We start from the raw sequence: 15,000 nt of genomic DNA on the forward strand, positions 1-15,000 counted from the left end.
ATATATATCTATATTATATAATATCTTATATATATATATATATATATATGTGTACATATACATATATATACAGTTGTGTATATATGTATATGTATATATATGTAACTGTCGTTGGTAACTTATATGAGGAAAAAAATACCGCAGTTGTAGGCGGAGCAGCGTCTGTCCTCCCGCCTGTCCTACCAACTCTTCGTCACATTTCTGCCCGAAAAACAGCGTCTGTCACTCGCAAAAACCTTTAACTCACTCAAGTGGTTGTGTTGATAGAAATCCCTGTGATGGTCAGCCCTCCCGACCGAGACTTCAGTTAACGTTACCCAAGAAAACAGCCTCCGTCCCTGCAAGTGAGTCAATGCAGCAACCTGTTTACTAATGGCGATTATGTAATAATGTAATTTAGCACGAAAAACGCAACTCTTCCACCTTCCAGAATGTTTAGGGGGCCGGGTTCTCAATCACTACACATTATAAACGGTCTGCGGGTTTAGATTGACAGGGGAAACACCCCCACCTCATCATCATCATGACGTGTACCATCACGTCTCTTTAGGAGCGGCAGTTAATGCAGCGTCTCTGTGTGAGAGGGGCTATTCTCAGCCTCTGCAGGTACTACCACTTCCTGTTTGGGACGACGCGTTGCCGCAAATTATTCATGTCGACGAATTTATGTCATCGATTACGTCCACTACGTCGGCGCGTCATCCCAGCCCTAATGAAAACATATTTAAATCTGCTAGATCCAGATTTTTATTAGGATCTATGTCAAATTGTACTCACTCATAGATGCCTGCCGACCAGAGCAGAGTATTTTCATCAATATCCATGCATTATTCCCTGAGAAAATAACTACAATGTTGATAAACGGCCTATTTTACCACGTTAAAGAAAGTGAGGGAAGATTCCTGAATCCATCCCTTTTTCAGTATCAACACTAAAAGTTATGGTGTCTTCTCTGGGCTGAGACCCATCCTCCATCCAAGTTTGATATGAATCCGTTCAGTAGTTTTTGTGTAATCCTGCTGACAGAACAACAACAGGTGGACATGGGTGGAAACGTATCCTCTTGGTGGAGGTAATGGGAGGTTACATACATTAAATGTCTGTGGACCCAAACATATGCTGTAAGATCTTTTAGAAATAGCAGCTAACTTTTGCTGAATGCAAACCAAACAATAAAACAGAAGTTAGTGCCATGAAGCCATAGCAATAATGGAATCTGAAAAATAGAGTGTAACCTGGAGAAGGTGTTTGTGTCTAATGTATTCTGTCAATATTGTGTGCGGATTTCTTCTGAATATGATAAAAGATACATTAAGTGAATCAGTGAAACAGTATGTTTGACAGTAATGTGGAATCATCTTCTCTTAGTCTCTACGTGAGCTTGGTAGTGAACAATCATAGACCGAGGCTTTTAAAGTTCAACTTAACAAGCAGGAAGAAGTGACACAGCGCTAAAACTCAGTCAACACCCAACAGTCCTCCTCTACAGTTGCAGAACGAGCTCTGGAATCTTGTACAGCTTGTTCTTCTGCTGACACAAAATGATCTCTGCCCAAGCTTCTCCACACAGGTCTTTGTTTAAGTGTGTGTTAGTGATGGGCAGTAATGATCCACAAGGAGGCTGAAAGTCTGGAGGTTTGCACTGACCACTGACTGAAGTATTGGTGTCATTTTCTCTCTCTTACAACTGATCTGATTTAGTCCTTGGTTAGACTGTGGGACATCTTTCCTCCTCCCTGGGATATCTCCTGAAAGAAAATAGGTGTTTGATTAGTTGGTTCTTAAACAGTGTGTAGTTAAAGAGCCAGGCTCATAGGAGCAAACCTTATTTAATGTCTAATAGAGCTGCGCTATATGGTAGAAAAAAATAAGATTCACATTTTGATTATTTTTAGATATTGAGTTATGCTTCAAGATTACTGAATATGATCATTTTTGTGCTGGTTCTCTGTTTACATGCCTAGATCACATCCCATTGACACAAATTAATTTCTACCTATCCTTCAGTATGTGAGTGTGAGTGACCTAAATGCAGTTCTTGCTGTATCAGGTTCACAGTTTAAGAGCTCAAGAATAAATAGTTTTCAGCTTAGAAATCTGGAGGCATTAACAGTGAGTGGTATAAATAATGATTTCAAATGTATACGGTAACTTCTGTTCTGCTGACGTTCCTGCCACCTTATGCTGCAACATTGTTGCTATTTACTGACATATTTTTCTGATTCTTCATTGGAAACAGTGTTTTTCTCTTATGTGCAGAAGAAATGTTAAATGACACACAGTCAGTTTCTATACAAACATACATTAAGTTTCAAGAAGAGTGTTAACAAAGCAGGTTAACAGCCACCCTTTTTGGGGTACATGGCTTCACACAGCTGGACAGCTGTAAGTCTTGGATAACTAGTGTCAGTCATGTAACATCATTAGAAGCATGACTGGAGTACTTTTTTTTTAAATTTTTTTTTACATGAGATCAAACTGATATGTCTAGGGTGGGAGGAGTTGTGTTTTTCAGGTTGCCAGCACTGTGAGGAAACTTGAAACTTTCCATGCAAATCAGAGTTCTTCCACATTAAACCACTATAGTGTCGTTTGTGTGTGTGTGGTTCGATCATAATGTAGGTCCATCTCTGAGACGAGACAGTAGTGAAGGTGAGGAGGTCAGAAGAGCTCACCTGTCAGCGGTCATTGAAATGACACATGTGTAACTGGCACCATGAATAAATGACTCACTGGTGAGCTGATGCTGTCATTGCTGACCGACTGACTCAGTGGCTGGCTGTCCAGTAGACTGATGAAGTGAGCAAGAGGTTTAACTTACTGACTAATTGAATAAGTAGATAGATAGATCGATTGATTGGATTATTATGACCACCTGCCTAATATTGTGTTTGTCCCATTTTTGCTGCCAAAACAGCCCAGACCCGTTGAGGCACAGACTCCACTAAACCCCTGAAGGTGTTCTGTGATATCTGGTACCAAGATGTTAGCAGCAGATCCTTTAAGTCCTGTAAGTTACGAGGTGGGGCCTCCATGGATCAGACTTGTTTGTCCAGCACATCCCGCAGATGCTAAATTGGATTGGGTTCTGGGGGATTTGGAGGCCACAAACTCATTGTTGTGCTCCTCAAACCATTTCTGACCATATTTGCTTGGTGGCATTATCCTGCTGAAAGAGGCCACAGCCATCAGGGAATACCGTTTCCATGAAAGGTTGTACATGGTCTGCAACAATGCTTAGGTAGGTGGTACATGTCAAAGTAATACCCACATGGATGGCAGGACCCAAGGTTTCCCAGCAGAACATTGCCCAAAGCATTACACTGCCTTCGCAGGCTTGCCTTCTTCCCGTAGTGCATCCTGGTGTCATGTGTTCCCCAGGTACGCGACGCACGCACACCCGGCCATCCATGTAATGTAAAAGAAAACATGATTCATCAGACCAGGCCACCTTCTTCCATTGCTCTGTGGTCCAGTTCTGATGCTCACATTTCCATTGTTGGTGCAGAACCAGCATTAACTTATTCAGCAATTTGAGAAACAGTTGCTCGTCTGTTGGATCGGAGCACACGGGCCAGCCTTCGCTCCCCACTTGCATTAATGAGCCTTGGCCCCCCATGACCCTGTCGCCGGTTCACCACTGTTCCTTCTTTGGACCACTTTTGATAGATATTGAACACTGCAGACCGGGAACACCCCACAAGAGCTGCAGTTCTGGAGATGCTCTGACACAGTTGTGTAGCCATCACAATTTGTCCCTTGTCAAACTCGCTCAAATCCTATTTTTTCTGCTTCTAATGCATCAACTTTGAGGACAATATGGTCACTTGCTGCCTAATGTGCATCTCACCCACTAACAGGCACCATGATGAAGAGAAAATCAGTGTTATTCACTTCACCTGTCAGTGGTCATAATGTTATGCCTGTACTCCATGTATAGTCTACATAGATCAACTGTCTACATAGAGTCTACATCAGACCTATTATAGTAGATTTACTGTCTCCTCTTCCTCTTCCTTTTCTCATTGAGGTACATTATTACCATTACACTGTCATATGTATCATTCTCAGTTACTTGATATTTGTATACAATACATTGACATTATGGTGTTTTTACATTGAGGTTTTGCTTAAAATCACCCAAAAATAAAGGTTGTGTCGTTATGTGAAGTGGCTGAGAATTGTTTCAAAACGTCTAAAAACAACAGAACAACCTCAAAAATGGCTCCATACAGCTTGTCTTGTGTAGTCCAAGTCTCCGTGAGCCCCCCGAGATCCCAAATTAATTTGACAAGATGTTTGAAACACGGTCGCGCTCGTGCACCCACTTGAGACAGGGTTTGCACTTTAAGCCTCCCAGCTACAGTGAAGATTTCAGGGTGAAGATTGTAAATAACAACTTTGACACAGACCAGCTGTATGGAGCCATTCTGCCAGTCTCCAGCTACTTAAGTCGTTAAGCAGAATGCCGCAACACGTTTTACTGTAAAGCTGGGTTTCCGTTATCCGGTTATTACCGGACTTTGACTGGTAAAATCTGCCGAAGTCCAGTAATTTTTTTACCTTGACGGTCAAAATGTACGGTGAAAATATTCCCTCCAAAGACTTGTGAATTGACACTCTGTCTGTTCAGAACTCCAGGAGTATACTGAATCAGCCACCATTATTGGTCATTTTGGCAAAGAAATTACGAGTGAGGACGAGTTGGCTGCAGCTACAGCCCCGCTCATCTGCCACTTGTGCACAACGAGATGCCATCGCTGTAATGACAGCGCTCTGCGGTTATGGAGGCTTGAACTTCTCAACAGCCTGCAAAGTTCTCATCAGAGATTTCAGCAAAACTACCCTGAGTGGGCTGAACTGTCGAAGATAGATCCCCGTCTCCAGTGTGCCAGCAGAGAGAGGTTTCTCTCTGCAGAACCGCATCAAAACAGAACAGCGAAGTCACCTGGGGTGAACAAGGTGACAAGACTGATGCGCATTGCAAGTTGCAGAGAGACAGTGCACACTTTTAATTTTAATTAAGCTGCTGCACTCTTCGCTGCTGCGAAAATGCATAAAAAGTAAAAAAACAAATACAAAGCCTGAAACGTGAAGGGATTTTATATAGAGTTTTTATTGCATATATATTTCAAAAGCATATAAACAGACTTTTTTTTATTTCAAGTTGCAAGCCACGTTATTGAAATGGTATGAGCCAGTCCAGATGTGTTTTTTGTTTGCAAATTGTTTTATCTGAGAACAGGCCTTCAGTTTCTTTATGTTCATGTTAAAAGAGCGCATTGTGCAATATTAATTTTAGAAGTTACACACATGAGTCAATTGACGGCACTCATTTTAGTTGATACAGTCTATACTTTTCAATAAAAAGGATTATAAATTGACATGCTTTGATATCATTCTTATATATCCTGCATATCATTTATCATTTTAAGCTCAAAAAATTCAGATAGGTATTTGACCAGAATTGCAAACATTTGTCCGGTAAATTGAAAATCTGCCGGTCACGTCGTCCGGTACCAATTTTTACTAGAGGAAACCCTGCTGTGAAGCTCCAGAAATGTTCTGTGGACTATGACACTTTTATATCGGCATGGAGGTAGGAGGTGATGACTGGTTTACATTTATGGTTGAACTGTTCCTTTAAGAAGGTCAAATATCTCAAAACCTTTTTCATGATTTTTACATAGAAGTTAATGTGTAGAAAGAGGGACAGCGAAGGCAACAAGCCATAAAAATCACATATAAAAACATAATAAAATGCCAGACTCTGTTTTTCTCTCAGTTCAGTTCCCATAAAAACATTTTCAGAGACTCGTGATGGATCTCTCAGTACTCATGTGTTGGACCACGCCTATCTTCAAACCAAGCCTTCAGTTTGAGCTCAGCTGCACACCTGTAAATTCTGATGACTGCGTCTTATATGGTTGTCATATAGACAAAATCCTCCAAACTTCTTCTGTGGCAGTTCAAACTGCAGTAGGTGTCAATAGGGGGGGCTTGCACAGCGACTCAAAAGTCAGGTTTGCTTCCATTGCAAAAAGACATTAGCATGTGCAGGAGGAAAACACAAGCAGCTTTTCAGAAATCTTCATATACAGACGGAGAAATGCACAGACTGCTGAGCTCGTAGTTCATCTCTCGTTTCAATCCACCTCAGAGGTCTTATAGGGTCAACTATACAAACATGGGTTCATTGTTAAAGTAGCCAATAGCCCACTGATTGTTTAGCTATAAATATGGGTGTGTTCATATATTCAGTCAGAAATGGAGGATGATTTTTGGTCATAATTAGAATAAAAATAGGATATTAACAGACATAAGAATTTAAAAGATTATTATTTTACCACACTCATAGGAATAAGTCTCGCCATAATTTAAAGAAATAGGATATTCAAAAAGCACTTTTAAAACATGAAATGATGATTTACGAATGTAAATAAAGAGTAAATGAAAAAGGTGGAATTTAAAATATAAAGGCTTAAATGGAAACACTTGGTTTTGGTTCCCCCAGCAAACCGTCTCCACCTCGGTCTATCATAGGTCCGTTTATGTGAAGGCTGTTGAAGATCGGTGTGGCTGCTGCATCAGCATTAGATTACTCCTCCTTCTGTTTGGCCAGTGTGTCTGTATTCCGTGGGAATTTACTGACAGTGCAATTGTACTTGCACCACATTTGAAAATGTTGTTTTCCCATCCAATCCACTTGATCCTGCTGCACATCGGATGCATGCCAACTCCTCTCAATGAACCACAGAGCTTCAGCAGGTAGAGCTGCCTCCACTCGCTGACTGAGAGCTACACAAGTGCTGATAGTAAATATGATTCAACAGCAGCTGAGAACATAACACATGTCCATGCTGCAGGATGAATGAGCCACAAACTGTTTTCATGATATCACTCTCAGTGTTTAGGAACAAGGATGCCACGGTGTGTCTGTGTGTTTGAATTCTATGATTGCAGTATTTGGGGGGCATGTGACCCCAGCCCCCTCCACTGCAACACAGCACAGCCAAACGCATGGGTGCATGACAAATGAAGCGTTGCCACACACCATTTTTCATTGTTTACTGTGAGCACTATGGACACTCGCACCACGGCATGGCCCTTTTTAAAGGACCTTTCCTTTCAATTATCTGTAGTGCATTAGCCCCGCATCAGCTCACCCCAGTTATGTCATGTAGCTAAACTGAAAAGGCCACGACAAGAGTGGCACAGTTTAGTTTTCCCATGACCATATCTTAGTGGGGGTACATCTCTCAGCCAGTAGCCAGAGGCTTCAGTCATCTACCAGGTGCAGACAGCTACGGCTCAGAGCCACGTATTACTGCTTTTGATTTATCTCAAGCATCATTTCATTGTACGCACACTGACTTTAGCTGTGTTTGTGATTTTTATTGTACATGAAATAGAAAATATGTTTATACAGTGGGGCAAAAAAGTATTTAGTCAGCCACCAATTGTGCAAGTTCTCCCACTTAAAAAGATGAGAGAGGCCTGTAATTTTCATCATAGGTACACTTCAACTATGAGAGACAGAATGGGGGAAAGATTCCAATCACATTGTAGGATTTTTAATGAATTGATTGGTAAATTCCTCAGTAAAATAAGTATTTGGTCACCTACAAACAAGCAAGATTTCTGGCTCTCACAGACCTGTAACTTCTTTAAGAGGCTCCTCTGTCCTCCACTCCTTACCTGTATTAATGGCACCTGTTTGAACTTGTTATCAGTATAAAAGACACCTGTCCACAACCTCAAACAGTCACACTCCAAACTCCACTATGGCCAAGACCAGAGAGCTGTCAAAGGACACCAGAAACAAAATTGTAGACCTGCACCAGGCTGGGAAGACTGAATCTGCAATAGGTAAGCAGCTTGGTGTGAAGAAATCAACTGTGGGAGCAATTATTAGAAAATGGAAGACATACAAGACCACTGATAATCTCCCTCGATCTGGGGCTCCACACAAGATCTCACCCTGTGGGGTCAAAATGATCACAAGAACGGTGAGCAAAAATCCCAGAACCATACGAGGGGACCTAGTGAATGACCTGCAGAGAGCTGGGACCAAAGTAACAAAGGCTACCATCAGTAACACACTACGCCGCCAGGGACTCAAATCCTGCAGTGCCAGACGTGTCCCCCTGCTTAAGCCAGTACATGTCCAGGCCCGTCTGAAGTTTGCTAGAGAGCATTTGGATGATCTAGAAGAGGTTTCGGAGGATGTCATATGGTCAGATGAAACCAAAATAGAACTTTTTGGTAAAAACTCAACTTGTCGTGTTTGGAGGAGAAAGAATGCTGAGTTGCATCCAAAGAACACCATACCTACTGTGAAGCATGGGGGTGGAAACATCATGCTTTGGGGCTGTTTTTCTGCAAAGGGACCAGGACGACTGATCCGTGTAAAGGAAAGAATGAATGGGGCCATGTATCCTGAGATTTTGAGTGAAAACCTCCTTCCATCAGCAAGGGCATTGAAGATGAAACGTGGCTGGGTCTTTCAACATGACAATGATCCCAAACACGCAGCCCGGGCAAGGAAGGAGTGGCTTCGTAAGAAGCATTTCAAGGTCCTGGAGTGGCCTAGCCAGTCTCCAGATCTCAACCCCATAGAAAATCTTTGGAGGGAGTTGAAAGTCCGTGTTGCCCAGCGACAGCCCCAAAACATCACTGCTCTAGAGGAGATCTGCATGGAGGAATGGGCCAAAATACCAGCAACAGTGTGTGAAAACCTTGTGAAGACTTACAGAAAACGTTTGACCTCTGTCATTACCAACAAAGGGTAAATAACAAAGTATTGAGATGAACTTTTGTTATTGACCAAATACTTATTTTCCACCATAATTTGCAAATAAATTCTTTAAAAATCAGACAATGTGATTTTCTGGATTTTTTTTTTTTTTTTTTTTTCATTTTGTCTCTCATAGTTGAAGTATACCTATGATGAAAATGACAGGCCTCTCATCTTTTTAAGTGGGAGAACTTGCACAATTGGTAGCTGACTAAATACTTTTTTGCCCCACTGTATGTCAATATTTGTTCAAAGGCAACAGTATACACACTCAGAGGGGGGGATTTTTCAGGTGATCCAGGTGCCCCAGTGTTACAAATGAAATGTTAGCATCAGTGGTTAAATTGGCTTTTGTAAGGAGGGGGAGCCCTTCTTCACTCAGCGGCCATTATCTCTCAAAACATTTTTTTTTTTTTACCTTGCACCATCAGCGTAATACATATTTTATCAACTTATGGCCTTCTTGATTATATCTCACATTCACAAATTGGTAACTTATTAAGCCTACATTTCACCATCAATCTACACTGTAATTTGTAAAACATATTCACAATATACATAATCGATTCACATATTAGTAACATTTATTTCCATCTCATCAATACACATCAATTATTTGCATTGTTGGTGGGGGGGTCACGATGTAACTTTTTTTTTTTTTTCTGTGAGAGACTGGCGGAATGACTTGATTAATGGGAAACGCTAACTTAGCATTAGCTCGTCTACGTTTAGCTAATGAGAAGGGCGGTTAATCAAATGAAAACTACTCGCCCTCCTCATCTTTTCACAATTTGCTAACGTAGCATTAGCTATGTAGAGACTTCATCATGGAAACAAAAAGTTGAAAAATACAGACATTTACTTTCAGTAAATTAACAAAGTTAACATTTTGCTGTGACAGTTACTTCACCCACCTTCTGTGCGTCAGCAGCACCGTGTGCGTGCGTGCGTGCACTTGCGCGGTATGCGAGAAGATGCCGGTAGCAGTGAAAACATGGACTGGAGTTTCATTGGTTCAGGTTTTATCTCAATAAACGAGCGGAACGGATTCAGTAATGAAGCTCTGACACAGCGCTCTGAAAACAGCGCTGAGTGAACAGGCTGATGTATTGATGGGGATCCAAATGAATGATTTTAAAAAGTCATATAATGGTAGTTACACTCATGATTACAATGAAACACTGAAGCAGAGGGAGCTCAGCTCCTGCTGGCTGTACTGACGAGGTGAGGAGGCGGAGCTGAGCCCAGGAGGGCTCCGGCCCAATTTAATCTCTGGTTAGCATTTGACCCGGTGCCACAGTATTATTTTAAGGCTGGGCCCTGTCACCAGTGACTGAAACCCTTTGTTCTTGTGATGACACATGAGAAGCTCATCAGGGAACAGGTGCCACAGGAACAAAACGAAAAGGAGAATACCTTTATGCACCAATGAATGTGACCTTTCACTGCTGCTTTTTTAGTTTAGTTTTATCTTTTTTTCTATTTTGGAGTTTGAACACATTGTTTTATAATTTTAATAATTCATTGTATCTAGATTCCGGTATTACCAGAACGTCTGCACCCTCAGCTACTCCTCTGTGTGGTGGGACTGGCCAAGATGGGAGAGAGAAATCGATTGGATGGCACTCAATGGAATTAATCTGCCGCTGGCTTTTACTGGCCAAGAGGCCCTGTGGCAAGAGGTACAAGAGAACTATGTAGGCTGAAAGTGATGACATTCCTTACAAATAGTAACATAGTTACAAACAGCTCATCAGTGTAGTGCTCTTGTGAAGCTGGATTTAAACTTTTTTTATTTTCTGGAAAGATGTAACAAAAAATGTGCTTCTAAAGTGATTGTGATTAGCAGAAAAGTCAACTTTAGTTAACTTGTTGTGTACCTTTAGGTCTACCGAGCTCTTGGGTTAAACCAGTCAGAGATTGAGGAGTTCTTCTCCGGCCCGGCGTTTCTGGCCTGGAACCGCATGGCGAACATGTTCAAGTTCGGTGGGCCTCTGCCGCAGTCCTGGCATGTGAACCAGCTCTCTCTCCAAGTACTGACACCTCCATGCTTTATTAACAGTCTGTTGTCACTATGTGTAGAATCAGGACATTTCTAACTTTGGCACCACCAAGTGGTTGTATTAATCATTGAGGCTGAAAGTGAATGAATTCATGTTCAAATTTAATTCCTCAATTTCCTGTTGAGGCCTTAAAGTATCCTCTTCACACCACTCAAGTTAAATGTCACTCTTTTGATATTTTTCTGTGTGTGTGTGTGTGTGTGGTGGTGGTGGGGGGGGGAATGAAGTGATACCAAATCATCTCTATATTTGTAATGTTAGTTTATGAATTGACTTTTGTTTTTTTTACAGTTTAAGATCTTAGAGCGAATGAGATCCTTCGGTATGATTCCTGTGCTGCCGGCCTTCTCTGGGAACATTCCCTCAGGAATCCTCAGGTGACTCCTGCTTGTTACTGTCTCAGGCTGCTCTTTGCTGTAGGGGTATGTTTTGTGCTAACGTTAGCCACTGAACAATTGTGTTGCTGCCACAGAGGCTTTGTAACAGTGAGTTTGCTGCTGAACAACGGGCTCAGGGGCTTTATTTAATATTCAGGTCTTTACTGTCATTATGCTAAACGACAAAACAGTGAAACATATCCGTGATGTTTGCAGTGCAGAATATATAACAATAATGATAATAATAATAATAATAATAATAATAATAATAATAATAATAATAATAATAATAATAATAACAATAATAACTATAATAATTATTATTATCATCATCATTATCATCATCATCATAATTATTATTCTTATCATAATAATAATTATTAGTATCATAAAATTATTATTAATAATATAATAACAATATAATAATATTATAATTAATAATAATAATAATAATAATAATAATAATAATAATAATAATAATAATAATAATGATTTATTATTATTAGCATTATTATTAATAATATTATTGTCATAATAATTATTATGATGATGATAATAATAATTATGATGATAATGATAAGGAGATACCAAAGATAACATGGTTTAGCAGCTGTGGAGCGTGGCACATCGTTGTCATCACTTACCATATCAAACTAATGACATCTTACTTGTCATCCTCATGTCAGGAAACATTTTCATTATCTCACAGCTGTCCACCTGGTATATTGGTAAAGGGACATTCTGGCTGCACTTTCTCTGCATTACAAAGATTATTCTTATCATAATAATAATTATTAGTATCATAAAATTATTATTAATAATATAATAACAATATAATAATAATAATAATAATAATAATAATAATAATAATAATAATAATAATAATAATAATAATAATAATGAATCATTATTATTATTATTATTATTAATGATTTATTATTATTAGCATTATTATTATTAATATCATTGTCATAATAATTATTATGATGATAATAATAATTATGATGATAATGATAAGGAGATACCAACGATAACATGGTTTAGCAGCTGTGGAGCGTGGCACATCGTTGTCATCACTTACCATATCAAACTAATGATATCTTACTTGTCATCCTCATGTCAGGAAACATTTTCATTATCTCACAGCTGTCCACCTGGTATATTGGTAAAGGGACATTCTGGCTGCACTTTCTCTGCATTTCCTGTGCTACCAGTTCGCTAATGGGATTAGCTAAATTGATTTTCTACAAATGTGAGAAAGAAATCTTCTAAAATAATTTACCAACCCTAGTTTTAATTAATAATTTTTCTTTTATATCGTCATTGTGATGAGGCAACAAAGCAAAATGCCATGCCAACTGTTAGTCAGATTGAATTGAAAATTAGATTTATTGTTCAGGTGTTTACAGAAGTCCTTTTTTGAGTCAAACCTTTGAATCACTGATGTGTTTCTTTATATTTCTATATTTTAGGTTGTATCCTAAAGCCAATGTAACCAGACTGGGGCCGTGGGCTCAGTTCAACTGCAGCTTCTCATGCTCCTATATCTTAGACCCTCGAGACCCGCTTTTCCTCCAGATCGGCTCCCTCTTTCTGTCTCAGGTGGTGAAGCAGTTTGGTACAGATCACATCTACAACACGGACACCTTCAATGAGATGATTCCACCTTCCTCTGACCCCGGCCTACCTGTCTGCAGTCAGTCGCTCTGTCTTTGCCACAATGACTGCAGGTGAGTGACCATCATCCTGTTCACACTGAGGGGTTTAAACCTGACTGTGTCTGTTTGAATGCAGATATTTTTGGCAACAAATACAATAAATTGCCACAGTTTGATGACCGATGCATGACCTGTACAACTCTCTTACACAGACTGCTCCAAATCCCTGTACTGCTGGTTCCAACAGTGTTCAAGAACTGTTCCCATCTTGTTCCTCATCCATCTCTTTTTTTTTCCCCCAGTTGACCCTCAGGCAATTTGGCTGATGCAAGGCTGGCTGTTCTTCAGTGCTGCCTGGTTCTGGAAGCCAGCCCAGATTCAGGCCCTACTACATGGAGTGCCCCTTGGACGAATGATCGTGCTGGACCTGTTTGCTGAGACTGAGCCAATTTTCTCCTACACCGAGTCTTTCTATGGACAGCCTTTCATCTGGTGCATGTTGCAGAATTTTGGGGGTAACAGTGGATTGTTTGGCTCAGTGGAGAGCATCAATTCGGGGCCTTTCAATGCCTTACATTTCCCAAACTCCACTCTGGTGGGCATAGGCATGACACCCGAGGGAATTGAGCAGAATCCTGTGATGTTCGAATTGATGAGCGAGCTGGCCTGGCGCAAGGAGCCGGTCAACTTGTCCAAGTGGGCGTCGCTGTATGCAGCACGACGCTACGGTAGCACACAAGAGAATCTGACTGCTGCATGGAAGCTCCTGTTTGCCAGCGTCTACAACTGCACAATACCACATTACCGAAACCACAACCACAGCCCGCTGGTGCGCCGGCCTTCCTTTCACATGAATACTGACAGGTGGTATGACCTAGCTGACTTGTACAAAGCCTGGAAACTGATTATTGAGGCTGCTCCGTCTCTCATGTCCAAAGAGACTTTCCGGTACGATCTTGTGGATGTGACTCGGCAGGTCCTACAAGTCCTGACGACATCCTTCTACCAGGATATCACAGACGCCTTCCACAAACAAAAACTGCCAGAGCTGCTGACTGCAGGTGGGGTTCTGCTGTATGACCTCTTGCCTGAGCTCAATCGTTTGCTTAATAGTGACCGTAACTTCCTGCTGGGGACATGGCTGGAGCGGGCCCGATCATTAGCCCTAGATGAGAAGGAGGCACAGCTCTATGATATGAACGCCAGAAACCAGCTTACACTGTGGGGTCCCAGTGGTGAGATCCTGGACTACGCCAGCAAAGAGTGGGGAGGCCTCATGGAGGACTACTACGCCCAGCGGTGGGGCCTGTTTGTCCACACCCTGGTAGAATGTCTGGACAGCGGACGACCATTCAAGCAGGACTCCTTCAACCAGGCAGTTTTCCAGGTAGAAAAGGGATTCATTTACAACAGCCGAAGATACCCAACCAAGCCTCAGGGTGACACGTACGAGATCGCCCGCAGGATCTTCCTCAAGTACTACCCACAGGCCTTAAAGAGACTATAGTGAACAGGGACTACACGATGGAATAACTTACAGCGAGAAGAATGTCTTCCTTCACCTCCAGTTTTCCACAGCTGTCCCCAAACATTTTGATGTACAAAATCAACAGCCTGAATTAATAGGAACTATCTGTTTTGAACATGTAGGAAAATCAGCAGTGGATAGTTGTGCATATTTTAAGGTTAGGAAAAGGGATTTTCACTTTATATTCAAATGGATCAATTACCCAATCATGCCTTTTTAAATTGTCAAAAGACAGAAGGTTAAGACATGTTGATGACAGACAGAAGACTGTGTGAAGGTGTTCTTGTGTAGAATGTAATACATGCATCTCTTGATGCTGTTTTCAACTGATCTGGATGAAATTGTTTAACATTTTTAGAGATTGGCAGAGTCACATTCCCAGAGTTATATGAGGAGATTAATCTGAATCTTGTGTCTGCTTGTATGGAGCTGGTTAGCCTAGTTTAGCATAATGAGTGGAGGCAGGTCACCACAGCTGGCCTGACTCTGTCCACAGTAAAAAACAGAGCTGAAGCTGTGTGACTTGTGTGTTGTTTGTTTTATCCTGTGTACCAACAGAAATGTACAAATGACTGTT

At 41.0% G+C, this 15,000-nt stretch overlaps 1 protein-coding gene across 1 annotated transcript in view; it reads left to right on the plus strand.

Moving 5' to 3' along the window:
• Positions 1–10,317: 10,317 nt before the first annotated feature.
• The window catches only part of naglu (N-acetylglucosaminidase, alpha), a gene marked incomplete at its 5' end in the record, with an annotated part of 5,480 nt that continues 797 nt past the window's right edge, over positions 10,318–15,000 (plus strand). The window contains 6 exon segments of the mRNA XM_030401126.1: positions 10,318–10,479; positions 10,684–10,830; positions 11,152–11,237; positions 12,710–12,920; positions 12,922–12,967; positions 13,198–15,000. The exon segment at positions 13,198–15,000 is cut by the window's right edge and continues 797 nt beyond it. Coding sequence (XP_030256986.1) covers positions 10,318–10,479; positions 10,684–10,830; positions 11,152–11,237; positions 12,710–12,920; positions 12,922–12,967; positions 13,198–14,402 — 1,857 coding nt within the window.

This window comes from Sparus aurata, chromosome 20 (assembly GCF_900880675.1).
Source record: "Sparus aurata chromosome 20, fSpaAur1.1, whole genome shotgun sequence".
Lineage (NCBI taxonomy): Eukaryota > Metazoa > Chordata > Actinopteri > Spariformes > Sparidae > Sparus > Sparus aurata.